Source organism: Raphanus sativus, unplaced genomic scaffold, assembly GCF_000801105.2.
Source record: "Raphanus sativus cultivar WK10039 unplaced genomic scaffold, ASM80110v3 Scaffold2071, whole genome shotgun sequence".
Classification (NCBI taxonomy): domain Eukaryota; kingdom Viridiplantae; phylum Streptophyta; class Magnoliopsida; order Brassicales; family Brassicaceae; genus Raphanus; species Raphanus sativus.
This window is the reverse complement of record NW_026617380.1, coordinates 1-17,562: the sequence shown is the minus strand read 5'-3', so window position 1 is coordinate 17,562 and position 17,562 is coordinate 1. Positions and strand designations below refer to the sequence as shown.

Here is a 17,562-nt window from a genome sequence, read left to right as displayed (position 1 = left end):
GTCTGAAGAAACAGAAGAAGGATGATCCAGAGAAGGATCACAAGAGTAACAAGAAGTGTTACAACTGTGGTAAGTTAGGCCACTTTGCAAATCAGTGCTACTCAAAGAAAAAGGAGAAAGCACATCTAAGTCTTGAAGAAGAAGACTTGAATAAAGACCACACGTTGTTCAGTGCGAGTGAAGCAGCAACAACAGTGATGGAAGATGTCTGGATAGTTGACAATGGAGCAACTAATCATATGACAAAGGAGGAGAATTATTTCTCAAAACTTGATAGGAGTATAAAGGTTCCAATACAAATTGGAAATGGAAGCATGGTCATGACAGCCGGTAAAGGAGATATCACTGTCATAACCAAAGGTGGCAAGAGGACCATCAGAAATGTGTTCTTGGTTCCTGGTATGGCGAAAAATTTGTTGAGTGTTCCACAAATTGTTTCAAGCGGATACCGGGTGAAATTCCAAGAGAAGAGATGCATCATAGATGATGCAAAAGGCAGGAGGATAATAGATATCCCAATGACTCACAAAAGCTACAAGATCAGGATGAGATCGGCTCAAGAAGAAGAAGCCATGAGCGCAAGTGAGCAAGCCAAGATGGAGACATGGCACAAGAGACTTGGTCATGTAGGCGACAAAAGGTTGCAACAAATGCAAGACAAAGACTTGGTAAAGGGGTTACCAAAGTTTAAAGTCAAGAAGGAAGCATGTGAAGCGTGTAGGCTTGGAAAGCAATCACGCAAGAGCTTCCCAAAGGAATCTCAAACTAAGACAAGAGAAAAGCTTGAGATTGTGCATACTGATGTATGTGGACCGATGCAGCACCAATCTATTGATGGAAGCAGGTACTTTTTGCTATTCTTAGATGATTATACTCACATGTGTTGGGTATACTTCATGAAGCAAAAGTCAGAAGCCTTCTCACTGTTCAAGAAGTTCAAGGCAATGGTAGAGAAGCAATCGGATTGTTCTATCAAGACGTTGAGATCAGATGGAGGTGGTGAGTTCACTTCACAAGAATTCAACCGGTTCTGTGAAGAAGAAGGAATCAACAAGCAAGTTACCTTGCCTTATTCACCACAACAAAATGGTGCAGCAGAGAGGATGAATAGGACCTTGGTGGAGATGGCTAGATCGATGTTGGCAGAGCAAGACTTACCGCTCAAGTTATGGGCAGAGGCGGTATACACTGCTTCATACCTTCAGAACCGTCTACCATCAAAGGCAATAGAAGATGATGTCACTCCTATAGAGAAGTGGTGTGGACACGAGCCAGATGTGTCACACATGAGGATGTTTGGTAGCTTATGCTACATACATATTCCGGATCAAAAGAGGAGGAAGCTAGACGTCAAGGCAAAGCGTGGAGTCTTTGTTGGATATAGCAATCAATCCAAAGGCTATAGAGTTTTCATTCTGGAGAATGAGAAGATTGAAGTATCAAGAGATGTAGAGTTTTAAGAAAACAAGAAGTGGGATTGGGAAAGGCAAGAAGAAGTCAGGAAGACACTGGAGTTGTCTATGGAAGACACTCAAACGCCTACTCAACAAACAGAAGGTACTCCTAGCCCTGTTTTCATTCAAAATGATGATCATGATACTAGTGATGAAGATGGAGAAACGTCTGAGCCACCAAAGAAGTACAAGTCTATGATTGAAATCATGGAAAAGGCACCGAGAGTAGACCTTGATGAGGCGGCTCAAGCAATAGAAGCTTGTCTTCATGCACAAGAAGAACCATACACTTATGATGAAGCGTGTGGTAAGAAGGAATGGATAAAGGCAATGGATGAGGAAATCGCCATGATAGAGAAGAACAAGACATGGGAACTAGTAGACAAGCCATAGAAGAAGAATGTGATAAGTGTGAAGTGGATCTACAAGATCAAGACCGATGCAAATGGCAATCACATCAAGCACAAGGCGCGGCTAGTTGCTAGAGGATTCTCTCAAGAATATGGTGTTGACTACCTTGAGACGTTTGCCCCTGTCTCAAGACATGATACAATAAGAGCCATACTCGCATATGCAGCTCAGATGAAGTGGCGTTTGTATCAAATGGATGTGAAGTCAGCTTTTCTCAATGGGGAGTTAAGAGAAGAAGTCTATGTCACACAACTGCCTGGGTATGTGACGCATGGGAAGGAACACAAGGTGTTAAGGCTACACAAGGCTTTATATGGTTTAAAGCAAGCCCCAAGGACATGGTATGGAAGGATAGATTCATACTTTCTTCAAAACGGTTTCAAGAGGAGTATGAATGATGCAGCCTTATACATCATGAAGCAAGGAGGAGATGTGTTGATCGTGAGTTTGTATGTGGATGATATAATCATCACAGGAAACAATACTCAGATCATCAACACATTCAAGGAGAACATGAAGAAGGAGTTCGAGATGGTGGATCTTGGATTGTTGAATTACTTCCTTGGAATGGAAGTTATTCAAGACGATGGAGGCATATTTCTTTCACAAGAAAAATATGCAAACAAACTTGTAGATAAGTTTGGGATGCGAGACAGCAAGAGTGTAAGCAATCCACTTACACCACAAGGGAAAGGAGGAAAAATTGAAGATGACAAGGAGTATGGAGATCCGACTAAGTATAGAAGCATTGTTGGAGGGCTTTTGTACTTGTGTGCATCAAGACCGGATGTGATGTATGCAAGCGCCTATCTCTCAAGATACATGTCATCACCTCGCATGAAGCACTACCAAGAAGCCAAAAGGGTGTTAAGGTATGTCAAAGGAACTTCAGACTTTGGAGTGTACTTTACAAGTGTGGAAGAACCAAGACTTGTAGGCTACTCGGACAGCGATTGGGGTGGTTCTAAGGAAGACAAGAAAAGCACTTCAGGTTATGTGTTTACTCTTGGTTCAGCCATGTTCTGTTGGCAGTCAAGCAAGCAACAAACAGTGGCACAATCAACGGCAGAGGCGGAGTATATAGCCGTGTGTGCAGCAGCAAATCAAGCCGTGTGGTTACAAAGGTTATTTGAAGACTTTGGACATAAGTTTGAAGGAGGCATTCCGATCCTATGTGACAACAAATCAGCAATAGTAATTGGGAAGAATCCAGTGCAACACAGAAGGACGAAGCACATAGAGATCAAGTATCATTTCGTGAGGGAAGTTGAGCAGAAAGGAATCATTGAACTCGAGTATTGCAAAGGGGATGATCAACTCGCAGACATTCTCACAAAGGCATTGGGCGGTTCAAGGTTTGAAGATCTCAGAAAGCAGTTTGGAGTCAAGTCGAGATATGATTAAGGAAGAGTGTTAAACTATATAATCTAATCTCTCCTTAATACATTTATATAAGTTAGTTATTTGTTAGTTATTACACAAAGAGTTGTAACTCTTCATGAAGAGGTGTGTCTCTTCTTAGTATTGATTCGATCTCTATATAAAGATCAATCATTTGTTGTAAACATTATCACAGAATCTCAATAAAGACAAAATATTTCCAGACAAGTATACAAAATCCGTAACTTGTTGAATAAGTCTAAAGTGTCTATCTTATTTCTTATTCCGAACTCGTGTGTAACACACTGTTATCTTTGTGTAACATAACCAGTCGGTAAAAGATTAACAAATTGTTCTGATTATGCTCACCTATTGTTCGATCAAAAGCGCCTTTGTTAGATACACTATCAACATTCTCTCCTTCCTTTTCCTCTCTTTTTTCCATTTAATTAGTTTTCGGCGGAGAAGAAAATAATGGTGACGGAAGTTACGGAGACGGAGCGCTGGTGCGTCGTCACCGGCGGCAGAGGATTCGCCGCAAGACACCTCGTGGAGATGCTCGCTACCAGACGTCCGCATCGCCGATCTATCTCTGGCGTTACAGCTCGATGCTCACGAGGAGACAGGACTTCTCGGCGATGCAATGCGATCCGGTAGAGTTCAGCACGTCTCCGCTGATCTCCGGAACAAAGCTCAAGTCATCAAAGGTAATCTTTTCACATTCTTCCTTCTCTGTGTTGTTTTTGGTATCTGATGATTATAAAAGGGGAAAGTGTGAAACAGCGTTTGAAGGAGCACAAGTGGTGTTCCACATGGCGGCTCCTGATTCGTCCATCAATAGCTACCAGCTTCACTATTCAGTTAATGTTCAAGGTTTGTTGAAAACTAAATCTCTCTATACTGTATGTGAAAAAGATTGTTGTGTGAAAAATCTTGGATGCTTCCGTTACTGTGAGAGAATCTTTCATGGTTTCAGCACAATGACTCGTATTCAGCGACTAAAGCTGGAGGGGAAGCTTTGATCTTAAAAGCGAATGGAAGAAATCGACTACTCACTTGTTCCATACGTCCTAGCAGCATATTTGGTCCTGGTGATAGATTATTGGTTCCCTCCCTTGTAGCTGCTGCCAGGGCTGGCAAATCAAAGGTTGAGTTGTATTGCTTTGCCTTGCACATTCCAATAGTTTTTTCCTTGTACTTATAATTCTCTCTTTTGTCCAGTTTATTATAGGTGATGGAAGTAACCTCTATGATTTCACGTACGTTGAAAACGTTGTGCATGCCCATGTCTGTGCTGAGCGAGCGTTAGCATCAGGAGGGGAAGTGTCTGCAAAAGCTGCAGGCCAGGTATTTGGTTTCAGTTGATTCCATCTTGTTCTTGTCTAATATGAATCAGTGGCACTGTGTGTTGCTGATGGTCTTTGTCTTATAATATATACCTTGATTCATAATGTTTTTTATAGTTCTGTAATGAAATGAGACCATTAGATGAGCTGAATGAATAAGAAAGATCCAACCTTATGCCTGCTTCTTGTGGAAATTAAGAGAGTAAGGAAGTTTAAGTTGTCCTCGTAGCTTTTCCTAGACTTACTTTTCCTTTAGGCTGGGTTATAAGGTGATATACCACATGGATTATACTTAGTTTTCTCTTGGGTTGGTTATAATAAGGTGACATACTAGATACTACTACATGGAAACGGACTATCATTTTCTAGAACTATAATTTATTTTTCTGATAGAAGTTAATCTTTTCGTACTTCAGAGTTTGGGAATCCGCTTAATCTGAAATGAAATGGCTGCGCAGGCATACTTCATTACAAACATGGAGCCAATTAAGTTTTGGGAGTTTATGTCACTGCTTCTTGAAGGACTTGGCTATGAGAGGTACATTTTCTGTAAAACAAGCTACAATAAGGTTCTGCCCCTTGTTAGTCGTAGTTAAATATTACATTTGCTTTCTTAACTTTGTCCACAATTAACTCAGTAACATAGAACTTTTATGCTGATTACATAATAGAAGTTTGTTTCTTAATTCGTAACCCCAACAATTTCTTGCTTTTGTTTTTAGTTAATTGAATCCTAGTTTTCTCCGAAATTCATAAAGCAAAACGCTTACCAAAGAGATTAACAATGTACGTATAAACAACACATCTGGAATTGATGTTTCTTTCTGTTTGTAACCTTTTTTGACCTTGTCTCAGATTAACACCACTTTCTTATAATTTTGCAGGCCAAGTATAAAGATACCTGCTGTTGTGATGATGCCAATAGCACATCTTGTGGAACTTGCATATAAATTACTTGGACCACATGGGATGAAAGTACCACAGCTAACACCTTCTAGAGTTAGGTTTATCTCTTGTAGCAGAACTTTTGATTCCTCAAAAGCAAAGGATCTCTTAGGCTACGCTCCTCTTGTGCCACTTCAGGTTTACACAAACTTCTATTTTCATTGGAGACATATAGATCGATATATACTTTCTGTTTCAGTGCCAGTAACCCTTTCACTTTCATTAATTTGTTATAGGAAGGTATAAAGAGGACAATAGACTCATTCTCACACTTGACGGCTCAAAACCAACCCGAAAAAGAGGGTACGTATTGGTTAGACCATTAGTTTTAAGTTGTATAATTGAAAAAGTGATTTTGGTGGCATGGTTGATATTTGCAGTTCCTGATACTGTTCAATGGAAAAAGCGGACACTCATTGCAATAGTCATTCTGATTACTCTCTATATTAACTTTGTTGCAAGTACCGGTTACTCTGCTATACCCATTGCAATTTTGGTAGCATTAATCTTTTGGAGATTGTTCGGCAGTAAGAAGAGTGACTAAAGAAGATGACTCCATCGTCCCAATAAACCCCAAAACAATTGTGTATTTTGGACTTGTTTTTATTTTTACGGTTCAAATCTGACTCCTTTGTATAAACATCCTTTGGGTGTATGGATGTTGATTGGTTTTAGAGCTGCTTGTATATTTTTCTCCCCTTTGTAACTTGATCTCTGTTACAGTCAATTTCAGTTTTTACTCAGTACCAAATTTTATTAATCTGTTTGGAATCAATCTTTTAGATTTTGTCAGCTTAATTAACAAAATACTAAGTTCCTCCAACGGAAAAAAAAAACATTTATGAGAGAATTCCGCGGAAAATCACATTCTTGACCATGTCATTATATTATATCCTATAACACAAGCCTTCATATTAATAACCTTCTTGTCTCCAGTGTGTTATATGATATCCTAAACAAGTTCCAAAAGGGTCACAGCAACATTGCAGTTGTCTATAAGGATCTTGGCTGGCAATGGAGAGGTTGTAGGAGTTATCATCTTGGAGGACGTTATCCAAGAGCTTCTTCAGGTAAACTCAACACCTCTTTTAGCATTAGAGATTCTAACTGAAGAATCATAAGTTAAATGTTTTTGCTCTGAGCCTTGAACATTCACAACAGGATAAGAGTCAACATGCAGGAGTGACCGATTTACTTATCATATATACACGTTTTTTTCTGTTTAAGACAGCATCAAATATAATTATTTGTCACATACAAACTTTCCACTCACTGTTTTGTATTCATTAACCCCCAGAGGATGCTATTGCATTTAGAAACTGAGAAGAGATATATTAAAAAGAAAACTTGGTTTATTAAAATCATTATAAAGAGAGTACATAACTAAAGAGCATAAACGCATAGATAAAAGCACAAAATGACATGCCAATTGCTTTCACCTAACTCCAATGATTGTCTCTGTTTTCTCCTCCTACGTTCTTCTTCTTTTTCTTCCCCTCCTGCTTTCTTCCTTTTCTACTCCTGCTTTCATCTGGTTTATTCTTCTTCCTTTTACCATAAAAACAAGGAAAACCATAATCATCGTCCTCTTTTTCTACTTCTTCATCTTCTCCTTTATACACATATGGAGCATAGATGCTTGACTCTAGTAGCTTTGGATCCTTAACATTAAGATCCTCTGCGTGGTCTGCAGAAGGGTAGAATCTACTACAGTCTTCTAAAAAGTCTAAAAACACGTAGACTCTACTAGGATTTTCTGAAGGTTTATGGTATTCTCCGAAACCTTGGATTTCAACACGTCGAATGGTGTTCCTTTCAGGATTGAAGTAGTAAATATAAAACGGTTTTTTGGACGTATATTCAGCCATCGACAAGACAATTTCACCCGTAGAAATCACTCCAACCACGGAAGCATAATGCGGGAAGAGTTTATCACCCCTCAGAGTGTAGGAATATTTCGACCATTCTTGTTTCTCCACATCCTCTAGAACCCACACACGCAACTCAATGGCATCATCAGTGAGATCATCATAGTAAATCACACCTAACTTACCATTATAGTTTATCAACTCACAAAAGCTTTCTGTATAAATAAATTTGAACTTCTCAGACCTAACATCAAAGCAAACTATCACATAATCCGCATCATCAAACTCCTCCTCATTATCAAACTCAGAGGTGTCACCTAAGTAAAACAAAACCCCATTAACACATACCCCTTCGCTCACGCCCTCATGTTTTAAGGAACATTCGACCTTTCTCCACCTCATTCCTCGAGTTCCCAATGTCATAATCCTGTGATCATTAGGACCACATGGATAAGCTATGCACAAAACCTTGTATTGCTTGTTAATAGGATCAAACCCAAAAAATCCATACGACTTTCTGTACCTTCTGATAAAAGGTAAGATCTCATATCGTCCTGATTTAGGGTTACATATCACAGGCACTCCATCGTAACCTTGCTTGATCGACATACAAGAGAAATAGATTAAACCAGAGGCATAGCCACATGAAAATTTTCGGTCATCACGATTAAAGATCCACCACATATCGTCTGGAGGGAAGTTCATATGAAATTCAGGGGTTAATACAAGTGACGGTGATGGCTTTTCATATGGACTCATATGCTGAGGCAACGAAAAGAAGCTCCACAGACAATTTTCTTCGATAGCGAATATGAGACGTGGCTGGGCTGAAGACTTGGCCAGGAACAAATTTTTGAAGTATGGACTATCAAGTATTGATGCCCATTGCTTGGACACGCTGTGAAACCTAGCGACTGACTTTGCTGGCAATCTTGACAATATATCGAGGGTGAGCTCCATAGGTATAGAATATGAAACCATGATCGTTATACTTGATATGTGAGAGAGAGAGTAGAGGTGTTGAAGTTTATATTAAGACCTAGGCAAACCTAGCTATATGAAAAGACGTAGCTACCATATGGAAAGCGGCAGAGAAAATATAAAACAAATTAGGGCGGCATTGCTGAATTTCCTTTTTTTACCAAAAAAATTTACATACTAGTTGACAAAAAAAAAAGAAGAAAACTTGCATACTTTTGGGTGAAATTTTACTCTCTTGTTTTCTTAACTACAATTGTATTGTCTGTATAGCAAAAACTCCACATGACCATTTAGTGTTAGCGACAAGTCATCTATTGGGCCAGCTGAATACGGACCTGGTAACCTTTCTACGAGCCACATGTTCCAAAACGTCAAGCTACAATTATTATGACCATCTCAAAAGGCAAAAGACAGACGCGCACACCAAAGTAAACTAGTTTAGCAACATCGGTTAGATATACGTGTGTTTCTCTGAACTTTATGATCCATCGCTTTGCTTGTTTGTTTGAAGCTTCTCCAGGACCATGCAGTGTTTGCAAGAGCTGTTAATGGCTGTTGTTCATGATATGCCACAAAATCATTTTGGTAGATGAAATGATCATAATGAAAAACTCTCACCGAAAAATATTAACAAATATAACTCGTTTCTTTCTATTTATTGCTAACTTTCTTTTGGCCTCGTCACAGATAAACACAACTTTATTATAATTTGGCAGACCAAGTATAAAGATACCTGCTATTGTGATGATGCCATAATCATCTTGTGGAACTGGCATATAAATTACTGGGACCATACGGGGGATGTAAGTACGGCAGCTAACACCTTCTTAGAGTTAGGCTGCTCTCTTGCAACCAATGTTTTAAAAACCGATCCGGACACTGAACCGGACAATTTACCGAGTTATTGAGTCGTTGGATCGACGGTGGATGAACTGCGGAGTAATAAATAAATTAATTTTACTATATAATAATATATTAGCTATGAAAATAAAAATATAGAAACTAAAGTTAATATTTTCTAAATGTTTTTTTAAACATAAAATAATAGTTTGGATATCTATATATTTTATGTTTAAAAACATTTAGAAAATATTTAACTTTACTTTTGTATTTTTATTTTCATTTGATATACAAAATATCAAAAAATAATTTAGACTATTTAAAAAATTTGTAACTAGTTAAGAGTTACGACATTTAAAATATCAAAAATAAAATTCATAAATATTTATGTCTAATGTGAATAATAAATTAAACTTCAAATCTAAAATAAACCAGAAGTAAAACATAATTGTAATAAATTGTCAATAACAAAAATAAACTAACACCAAATAACATCAACTAATTTTGGCAAAAAAAAACTAAAAGAAACTTAACTTTTTAATTGAAAATTTAGAATATAAACAGAATCTAAAAACATAACTAAAAGCTTTAAAAATGTAAAATTTATTTATTGGTTCAACCAGTAGTTCAACCGGTACCCGATTTCGGGTTTTGGTGGCTTTTTGTGGGGTTTTATGGATTTTAAATTTTGGGTTTTTTTACAAAATCTAAACCGGATTTATATTGGGTCGCCGGTTTACCGGTTCAACCGCGGGTCTGGGTCGGATTTCAAAACACTGCTTGTAACAGAACTTCGGATTTTTCAAAAACAAAGGATCTGTTAAGTTATGCTCATGTTAAGCTACCTGAGGTCTATACACCTTTATCTGATTCTCAAACTTGCAGTGTTTCCATTAGTTTTAAGCTGCATATTGAGAAAGTGATTTTGGTGGCATGTTTTATTTGCAGTTACTGCATTCTGATAATATATTTTAACTTTATTGCAACGACCTGATACTCTGCCATACCAATTGCAATGTTGTAGCATCAATCATTTTCTTTTGGAGATTTTTTTTTTTGTAACTGTCTTTTGGAGATTGTTCGGCAATAAGAAGAGTGACTAAAGAAGATTGCTCCATACCATAGTCCCATTAATCCCAGAACAGTTCGTTTTTCATTTTTGGGTATTATATGGATGTTTGGTTTAGAGTTGCTTGTATTCTTCTCCCCTTTATAACATGGATTCTAATACAGTCAATATTTCTGTTTTTACTATAATACCAAACTTTACTAATCGGTTTGGAATCAAATTTTAGTTTTGTTCAGCTTAGTTAGCAAAAAAAAAAAATATTGATTTATTAGCACAGTTATAAACGCAAAATCATATCATCAAACCATTCTAGCCGTTAAGAGAGAAAAAGAGAGTTTTTTCATAGTTTCAAGCCGATGGTAGGAGGTTTCCACAGCTCCGTCATCGGCTTGTTTGATTCGTTTTGCTTCTCTTTCTTTGATCTGATTTACTTCTGGTTATTTATTTTACTCGATTGCCAATTTATTTTAAATCTTGCAAAGTTTTTTATTGTTCTTTTGTATGTTTCTTCCAATAGATTTGGAAAGACAAAGGTTTCGGTTCAAATGAACCGTTTAGAAAAAGTAATTGACAAATCTACTACGGATGGTGGCGACGGGTCTTACCGGCTTCAATCATTGATGGTTTTTCATGTGATGGTGATGGAGTTCTTACTGCAAACTATAGTTACTTCAAAAAGCAATATCAAATTCTATAGAACGGTAATCTCTTTGACTCTATTATCAGCAATATAAAGAGTTGTCTTGTCTAAGTGGTTCCTACTGGAGTATTAAAAAGAGAGTGACAATCGTTCTCAATTCAGTCTGAAGCATGGTGTTTTTGGATTAATACGAAGATAATCTCCTTTGAGATTCATATATTCCAAAAGCAAATATGGAGTTTTTATGTGAAAATCTTTAGTCATCCATACGCATGATGTGTGTTATTTTACTTTGGATCCCTACTGATGTATCATTTTTCTAATTTTGTTTTGATAGTTCTTATTGTTTAGAACTATTTGCTTTAAAGGCTTAATAATAAAAATCAACATTAAAAAAAAAAGCACAGTTATAAACGCATAGATAAAAGAGGGTAAATAATAAAGTTGCTATCACCTAACTCCAGTGATCGTTTCTATCTTCTCTTCCTAGATCCTGATTTCATTTCCTCCTCCTACCTCCATCTTTCTCCTTCATCTTCTTCTTTCCCTTCATCATCTGCTTTCTTTTTCATCTTTTTACCAGAAAAATGAAGAAAACCACTTTCATCGATTTCTGAATCTTCTTCTTCTGATTCTTCTGATTCTTCTGTATACACATATGGGGCATATATGCTTTGACTTGAGTAATTTCGGATCGTTAACATTAAGATCCTCTACATGATCAGCAAAGACGTCGAATCTCCTAGGATAGTTATGCATGGACATGTCATGGTGTTCTCCAAAACCTTGGATTTCAACATGTCAAAGAGTTTTCCTTTCAAGATTGAAGTAGAAAACATAAAACGGTTTTTTGAATGTATAATCAGCCATCGAAAAAATGATTTCACCCATAGAGATCACTCCAACAACATAAACGTACTTAGGGAAGAAGTTATCACCCCTCAAAGTGTAGGCATATATACTTTGACCATTCTTGTTTCTCCACATCCTCTAGAACCTACACACGCAACTCCATTGTATCATCAGCGATATTATATATAACACCTAGTTTACCCTTATAGTTTATCAATTCACAAAAGCTCTCCAGATAAATAAATTTTGAATCTCTCAGACCTAACATCAAAGCAAACTATCACTAGAGTAGACTTCTCTTCATCAAACCCACACATGTCACCTAAGTAATACAAAACCCCATTAATGCATACCCCTTCACTCAAACCATCATGATTTAAGGAACATTGGATTTTTCTCGACCTCATTTCTCTAGTTTCTAATAATGTCATAATTCTGTGATCACTAAGACCAGAACAATGCCTTGTGTTGCTTGTTCATCGGATCAAATCCAAAAAAGCTATACGACTTTCTGTACCTATCGATATAAGGCAAAGTCTCATACCAGATCCTCATACCGTCTGGAGGAAACTAATTCATATCAAATTCGGGGGTTACTACTAGAGACGATGAAGGCTCTTCTCATATGAACTCAGATGCTGAGGCAACGAGAATGTGCTCCAGACACCATCTTCTTCGATGGCGAATAAGAGACGCTGCTGAGCTGAGGACTTGATCAGGAACAAATTTTTGATGTGCTGACGATCAAGTATTGATGCCCATTGCTTCGACACGCAATGAAACCTAGCGATTGGCTTTGATGGTACTCTCGACAATATCTCCAGGCTGAGGTCCATAGGTATAGAATCTGAAATTATTATCGTTTTGGCTGGCTGATTTAAACTTAAAAAACTTTTTATCAAAAATTGGCAGCTCAGTACTTTGGTCCGTTTATTAGGACGTGTGGGAGAAGTTGCTTAGAGGCTCAAACTTTAGGAGGATTCAAAAACCCACAATGTTTTCCATGCCTATCAGTTTCAGCCAGTTATTGGGATTTTCACCTCTTTCCACGTACATTGTCAGCCGCTGCTGAAGTAATTATAGAACCAGAGCAGGTGTTAGATGCACGGTTATGATGTCTCTGGAAACTTAGAACCTTTGATTCCGTAGACAGGGTTACCTGACAATGAGAACTCATGGGAGAGAGCATCAATGTTGCTCAAGCAGTTTCCTCATAAGAAGCTTGAGGACAAACTTCTTTTCAACACGGTGGATATTGATAAACCATTAAAGGTGTATGTTCGTAAGAAGCAGAGTCAAGCAGAGAAGGAAGTTTAGAGTGACTAGTGACGTGCAACTTTAGCTACGTGGAAGAAGGAAGGACGAATAGAAAAGTATATAAGATGTCGTTGATGTTTCATCATTTTTAACGGTTAGCTTTGTAACTGAATCATAGGCTTGTTGAGAGTCAAGAGGGCAGAGTCGAGAGCTTGTTCTCGTCTATGAAGGTTGATTTCATTCGGAATGTAGGTTTTCGGTGAAATTGACTGTGGACTTACCTTTGTTAAACGAATATATGAGTTATTTGCTTTGATACACCAGCTAAAGATAAATGCATAACAAATAACATTCAGTTTTCAGAATAAATTCAATACTTGAGACAATTTTAGCTAGCGCCAAAACTACAATTGACGAGAGAGTTCAACAGTTTTGAACCTTGACCTGTTTTCACATAAGGAACTGGAACAGTGTATTCACCAAAATCCAGATCTCCAATGGATCTTTTGATAGACAGAGACCAGCAGGCCAACATCTCAGACCAATCCTAAACAATTCAGATTTTAGTATTAGATTTTGACAGCACAAAGAAGTTCCATTTGTGTTGCATTCTGTAAAGCTAGAGTTAACTGACAATGCATTATTTAAAGAAGTACCTCAGTACCACAACCAGTATTTCGCCTACCAACTTCACCACCACTTGCACTGCAGTGACATGATGTTAAAAAAGCCAAAGATATTATGATGTCATTACATACAATAAGATTATTGTTATTATTATTAGCTGGGAGTGAACAGAAGAACAAAGCTGACTTACTTTTTGTTTGTTTGAACAAAAACAAAGCTGACTTACTCTTCTTCGTTTATTTCAAGCCAATGATCAGCAGATAAGTACTAGATACCACCCTCAGCGGGTTCAAGTATGCAAAGAGAGTCACCTACAAGATGCAACACTCACCACCCATCCTCCTACCATGACAAAAGTTACAGTCGTTCTAGACGTTCCTGCTAAAAAGAAAAAGACAGGAAACAACAAATAAAAAACATAAAACATTTCCTTCACGAAAGTCATATACTCCCTCAGTTTTTTAAAGATACATATTCTAGATTTTTCACATATATTAAGAAATCACATTAAAAATGTATTGATTTTTGTGAATAACAATTTTCCATAATCTTTAACCAATAAAAATCCAATAAACGCAATTAATTTTCTTGAAGTTAACAGATTTTCATTAAATAATACATTTAAAAAGTAAAAAATATATCTTTTTAAAACAAATTTTTTTCCTAGAACATGGATCTTTAAAAAACAGAGGGAGTAATATTTACTCAATGATGACCTATCTTGCTTAGTTTATATATGTGTTGTATGCTATGTTTATGGCTATAGAGGATGGATAATCCCTCTATCTATTGTTCGCAAGTTTGAAGAGCTTCTCTGAGTATAGCAGCGTTTCCAACTACACTGGACAACTTCTCCGTCGGCCTTGTAGTTGTTGTGGCGGCTGTCTCGTTTCCCAACGGCGTTGGGTTTGGTGGTGGCCTCAGCTGACGCCAGAGACTCCGACACCTAAGTTAAACCCTTGGACTGGAGTTCCTCCATGCTTAACATAGCAACTGAAACTTTAATTCCTTTTCTGTTTTTGCAATGTTTTTCTCTGATGAACTTTTCTTGCTCACATGTTAATTGATTGGATCTTGATCTATCAATTAGTACAGCTTTCACTATGAGCTTGAAACTGAAAACTTAACCTCTGTGACTGAAACTCTTGTGTGTCTCTTACGTTAAACCTTTCTGACAGAATTTTGTGCATAGTTTTTATTACCACACAAGATGTTATTGATTCAAAACTATAGAGAGATGAAACTTAAAAAAAGAAAACTTGATTTATTAAAAGAGTCATAAAGAACATAAACGCATATTAGATCAAAACAAAGCACACAATGACTCCCCCCATTGCTTTCACCTAAATCCAATTATCGATGATGACAAAAACAAAAACCCAATTAAGGCTCTATCTTCTCCTCCTGCTGTCTTCTTTTCCTTCTCCTACCTTCATCTTTATCCTTCTTCTTCACCTTCTCCTTCTCATTCATCTCCATCTCCTCTTTTTACCATAAAAACGACGAAAAATATTTTTTTCATCATCATATTCTTCTTCTTCTGATTCTTCATCTTCTTCTTTATACACATATGGAGCATAGATGCTTGACTTGAGTAGCCTTGGATCGCTAACATTAAGATTCTCAACATGGTCTACGAAGGTATAGAATCTACTACAATCGTCTAAAAAGACGTAGACTCTACTAGGTTTTTCTGAAGGTTTATGGTATTCTCCGAAACCTTGGATTTCAACACGTCGAAGGGTGTTCCTTTCAGGATTGAAATAGTAAATATAAAACGGTTGTTTGGATGTATAATCAGTCATCGACAAGACAATTTCACCCGTAGAAATCACTCCAACCACGGAACAATAATGCGGGAAGAGTTTATCACCCCTCATAGTGTATGAATACTTGGACCATTCTTGTTTCTTCACATCCTCTAGAACCCACACTCGCAACTCAATGGCATCATCAGTAAAATCATCATAGTAAACCACACCTAACTTACCCTTGTAGTTTATCAATTCACAAAAGCTTTCCGGATAAAGAAATTTGAATTTCTCAGACCTAACATCAAAGCAAACTATCACATAATTAGACCTCGCCTCAGAAACTTCCTTATAATCCCACATGTCACCTAAGTAATACAAAACCCCATTAATGCATACTCCTTCACTCACGATCTCAACTCGTAAAGAAAATTTGATCTTTCTCCACCTCATTCCTCTAGTTCCCAATGTCATAATTCTGTGATCATCACAACAACATGGATGACCCATGAACAATACTTTGAATTGTTTGTCAATTGGATCAAACCCAAAGAAGCTACTCGACCTTCTGTACCTTAAAATATAGGGTAAGGTCTCATACCTTCCTGTTTTAGGGTTACATATTACAGGCACTCCATCGTCAACCTTCCTTTTGGTCCACAAACCATAGAAATAGATCAAACCGGAGGCAAAGCCACATGCAAACTGTCGGCTTTCATGATGATGGATCTGCATATCTTGTGTGGGGAAGATCATATGAAATTCGGGGCTTGCTACAAGAGAAGATGAAGACTTCTCGTATGGACTAAGACCTTGAGCTAAAGAAAAGATGCTCCGCAGACCTTCTTCCTCGATGGCGAATATCAGTCGAGGGTGAGACGATGACTTGGTCAGGAACAAGTCTTTGAACGAAGAACGAGCATCCGTCTCAGTCTCAATATGATGCAACACATTATCATCTACCCACTGCCTTATCAACCCACACACTTGGCGATGCTGCAGCTTCCACTCTTCATCCGTCTTCTTCTCAGGTTTCTTCTCCTCGAAGACAGGAACATGGAATTCTTTAACAAAGAGCAAATCCTCCATCTTGCCCTTCCATAGATGATAGTTGGCACCATTCAAGCTTATCATCCTGCCCATATTTTCCATCCTGCCCATATTCTCCATCATTCACACAAGCAACAATAACCCGAAGTTATCAAACCCAAAGCCCTAAAACCAGAAGCTCTGATACCACTCTGTTGGGGAAATAAAGGCACACGGCGCAGCGGAACTTAACGGTCGTGTTTCCCCTGACCTTGTGTGAACCTGTGAGGAAAATACTTCGACGATAGCAGGATATAGTATAAGCAGAAACTAAATGAGACAAGCACTTTTTACGTGGAAAACCTCCTCGATGTGAGAAGGAAAAACCACGGGACCGTAGTCCACTCAACAATCCACTATATAAATGTATGTGAGTACAACCACGTCCTCCCTGTTCAACAACCTGAACAGAACAGAGACTCTAGCTACAAAGAGCTATCTCCAACACAAGAACAACAACAACAAGAGAGCAACACAAAGCTTCAAAAACCGGCAGCAACAAGACGACCTCAGCTCACAAGGATTCCGGCAACCAGAGACTAATCCCACCGTACAAATCCAAGGTCCACAACACCTCTGCCAAATCTCAGCTCAATCAGAGAAGATCTCACCGTCGGATTTACCAAACAATCAAGACAGCACTGCTGAAGAACTGTGACGACCAGCTTCACTAAAACCCAGAAAATAGAAGATCCAACCGTTAGAATCCAAATCCCTTCGGTGAACCTTTAACCCACTGACTGAAGAAGCTTCCCACAAAATATCAGCCCGATCAGGATCCGTTTGTCCCTCCAAACTCTGCCTTGACAAACCCAGACGAATCTGCCTTCTTCTCTCTTTTTCTCTCTTTTTCTCTCTTTTGTCTTAAGAGTCTTCTTGAGTACTCCTCTTACTTTTCTTGTGTTATGTCTGCTGTGTTTAGCACAAATTAGGTTAAGAGACTTTATATGGTGTCTCACTAACCCTAATAACCTCCAAGGCCCAATACTAATCTCATGGACTAATACCAATGGCCCAACTTCCAAGTTTGGTTATCACCAACCAAACCCAAT

The 17,562-nt window shown here is 37.9% G+C and overlaps 3 protein-coding genes and 1 pseudogene across 3 annotated transcripts; 1 reads left to right on the top strand and 3 right to left on the bottom strand.

Moving 5' to 3' along the window:
* Nucleotides 1-3,413: 3,413 nt before the first annotated feature.
* LOC108818777 (3beta-hydroxysteroid-dehydrogenase/decarboxylase) lies at nt 3,414-6,259 on the top strand. Its single transcript, XM_056999784.1, has 8 exons — nt 3,414-3,952; nt 4,029-4,118; nt 4,222-4,392; nt 4,467-4,592; nt 5,050-5,129; nt 5,476-5,674; nt 5,773-5,839; nt 5,917-6,259. The coding sequence occupies exons 1-8, from the start codon at nt 3,854-3,856 to the stop codon at nt 6,078-6,080; spliced, it is 996 nt and encodes a 331-aa protein (XP_056855764.1). The 5' UTR covers nt 3,414-3,853; the 3' UTR covers nt 6,081-6,259.
* A 716-nt stretch (nt 6,260-6,975) lies between these two features.
* Nucleotides 6,976-8,530, bottom strand: LOC108821652 (F-box protein At1g47340-like). Its single transcript, XM_018594647.2, has one exon. It carries the CDS (start codon nt 8,383-8,385, stop codon nt 6,976-6,978), a length of 1,410 nt encoding a protein of 469 aa, XP_018450149.1. The 5' UTR covers nt 8,386-8,530.
* Nucleotides 8,531-11,388: 2,858 nt separating this feature from the next.
* Nucleotides 11,389-12,842, bottom strand: LOC108820304 (F-box protein At1g47340-like; annotated as a pseudogene).
* A 2,161-nt stretch (nt 12,843-15,003) lies between these two features.
* Nucleotides 15,004-16,510, bottom strand: LOC108821389 (F-box protein At1g47340-like). The gene has a single exon (XM_056999785.1). It carries the CDS (start codon nt 16,508-16,510, stop codon nt 15,140-15,142), a length of 1,371 nt encoding a protein of 456 aa, XP_056855765.1. The 3' UTR covers nt 15,004-15,139.
* Between the last annotated feature and the right edge of the window lie 1,052 nt (nt 16,511-17,562).

Excerpts from the sequence above, each read along its gene's own strand:
- LOC108818777 (XM_056999784.1), top strand. The coding sequence starts at position 3,854 with ATGCTCACGAGGAGACAGGACTTCTCGGCGATGCAATGCGATCCGGTA. Across the intron at positions 4,393-4,466 it reads CCAGGGCTGGCAAATCAAAG|TTTATTATAGGTGATGGAAG; the intron begins GTTGAGTTGTAT and ends TCTTTTGTCCAG. Across the intron at positions 5,840-5,916 it reads AAACCAACCCGAAAAAGAGG|TTCCTGATACTGTTCAATGG; the intron begins GTACGTATTGGT and ends TGATATTTGCAG.
- LOC108821652 (XM_018594647.2), bottom strand. The coding sequence starts at position 8,385 with ATGGTTTCATATTCTATACCTATGGAGCTCACCCTCGATATATTGTCA.
- LOC108821389 (XM_056999785.1), bottom strand. The coding sequence starts at position 16,510 with ATGGAGGATTTGCTCTTTGTTAAAGAATTCCATGTTCCTGTCTTCGAG.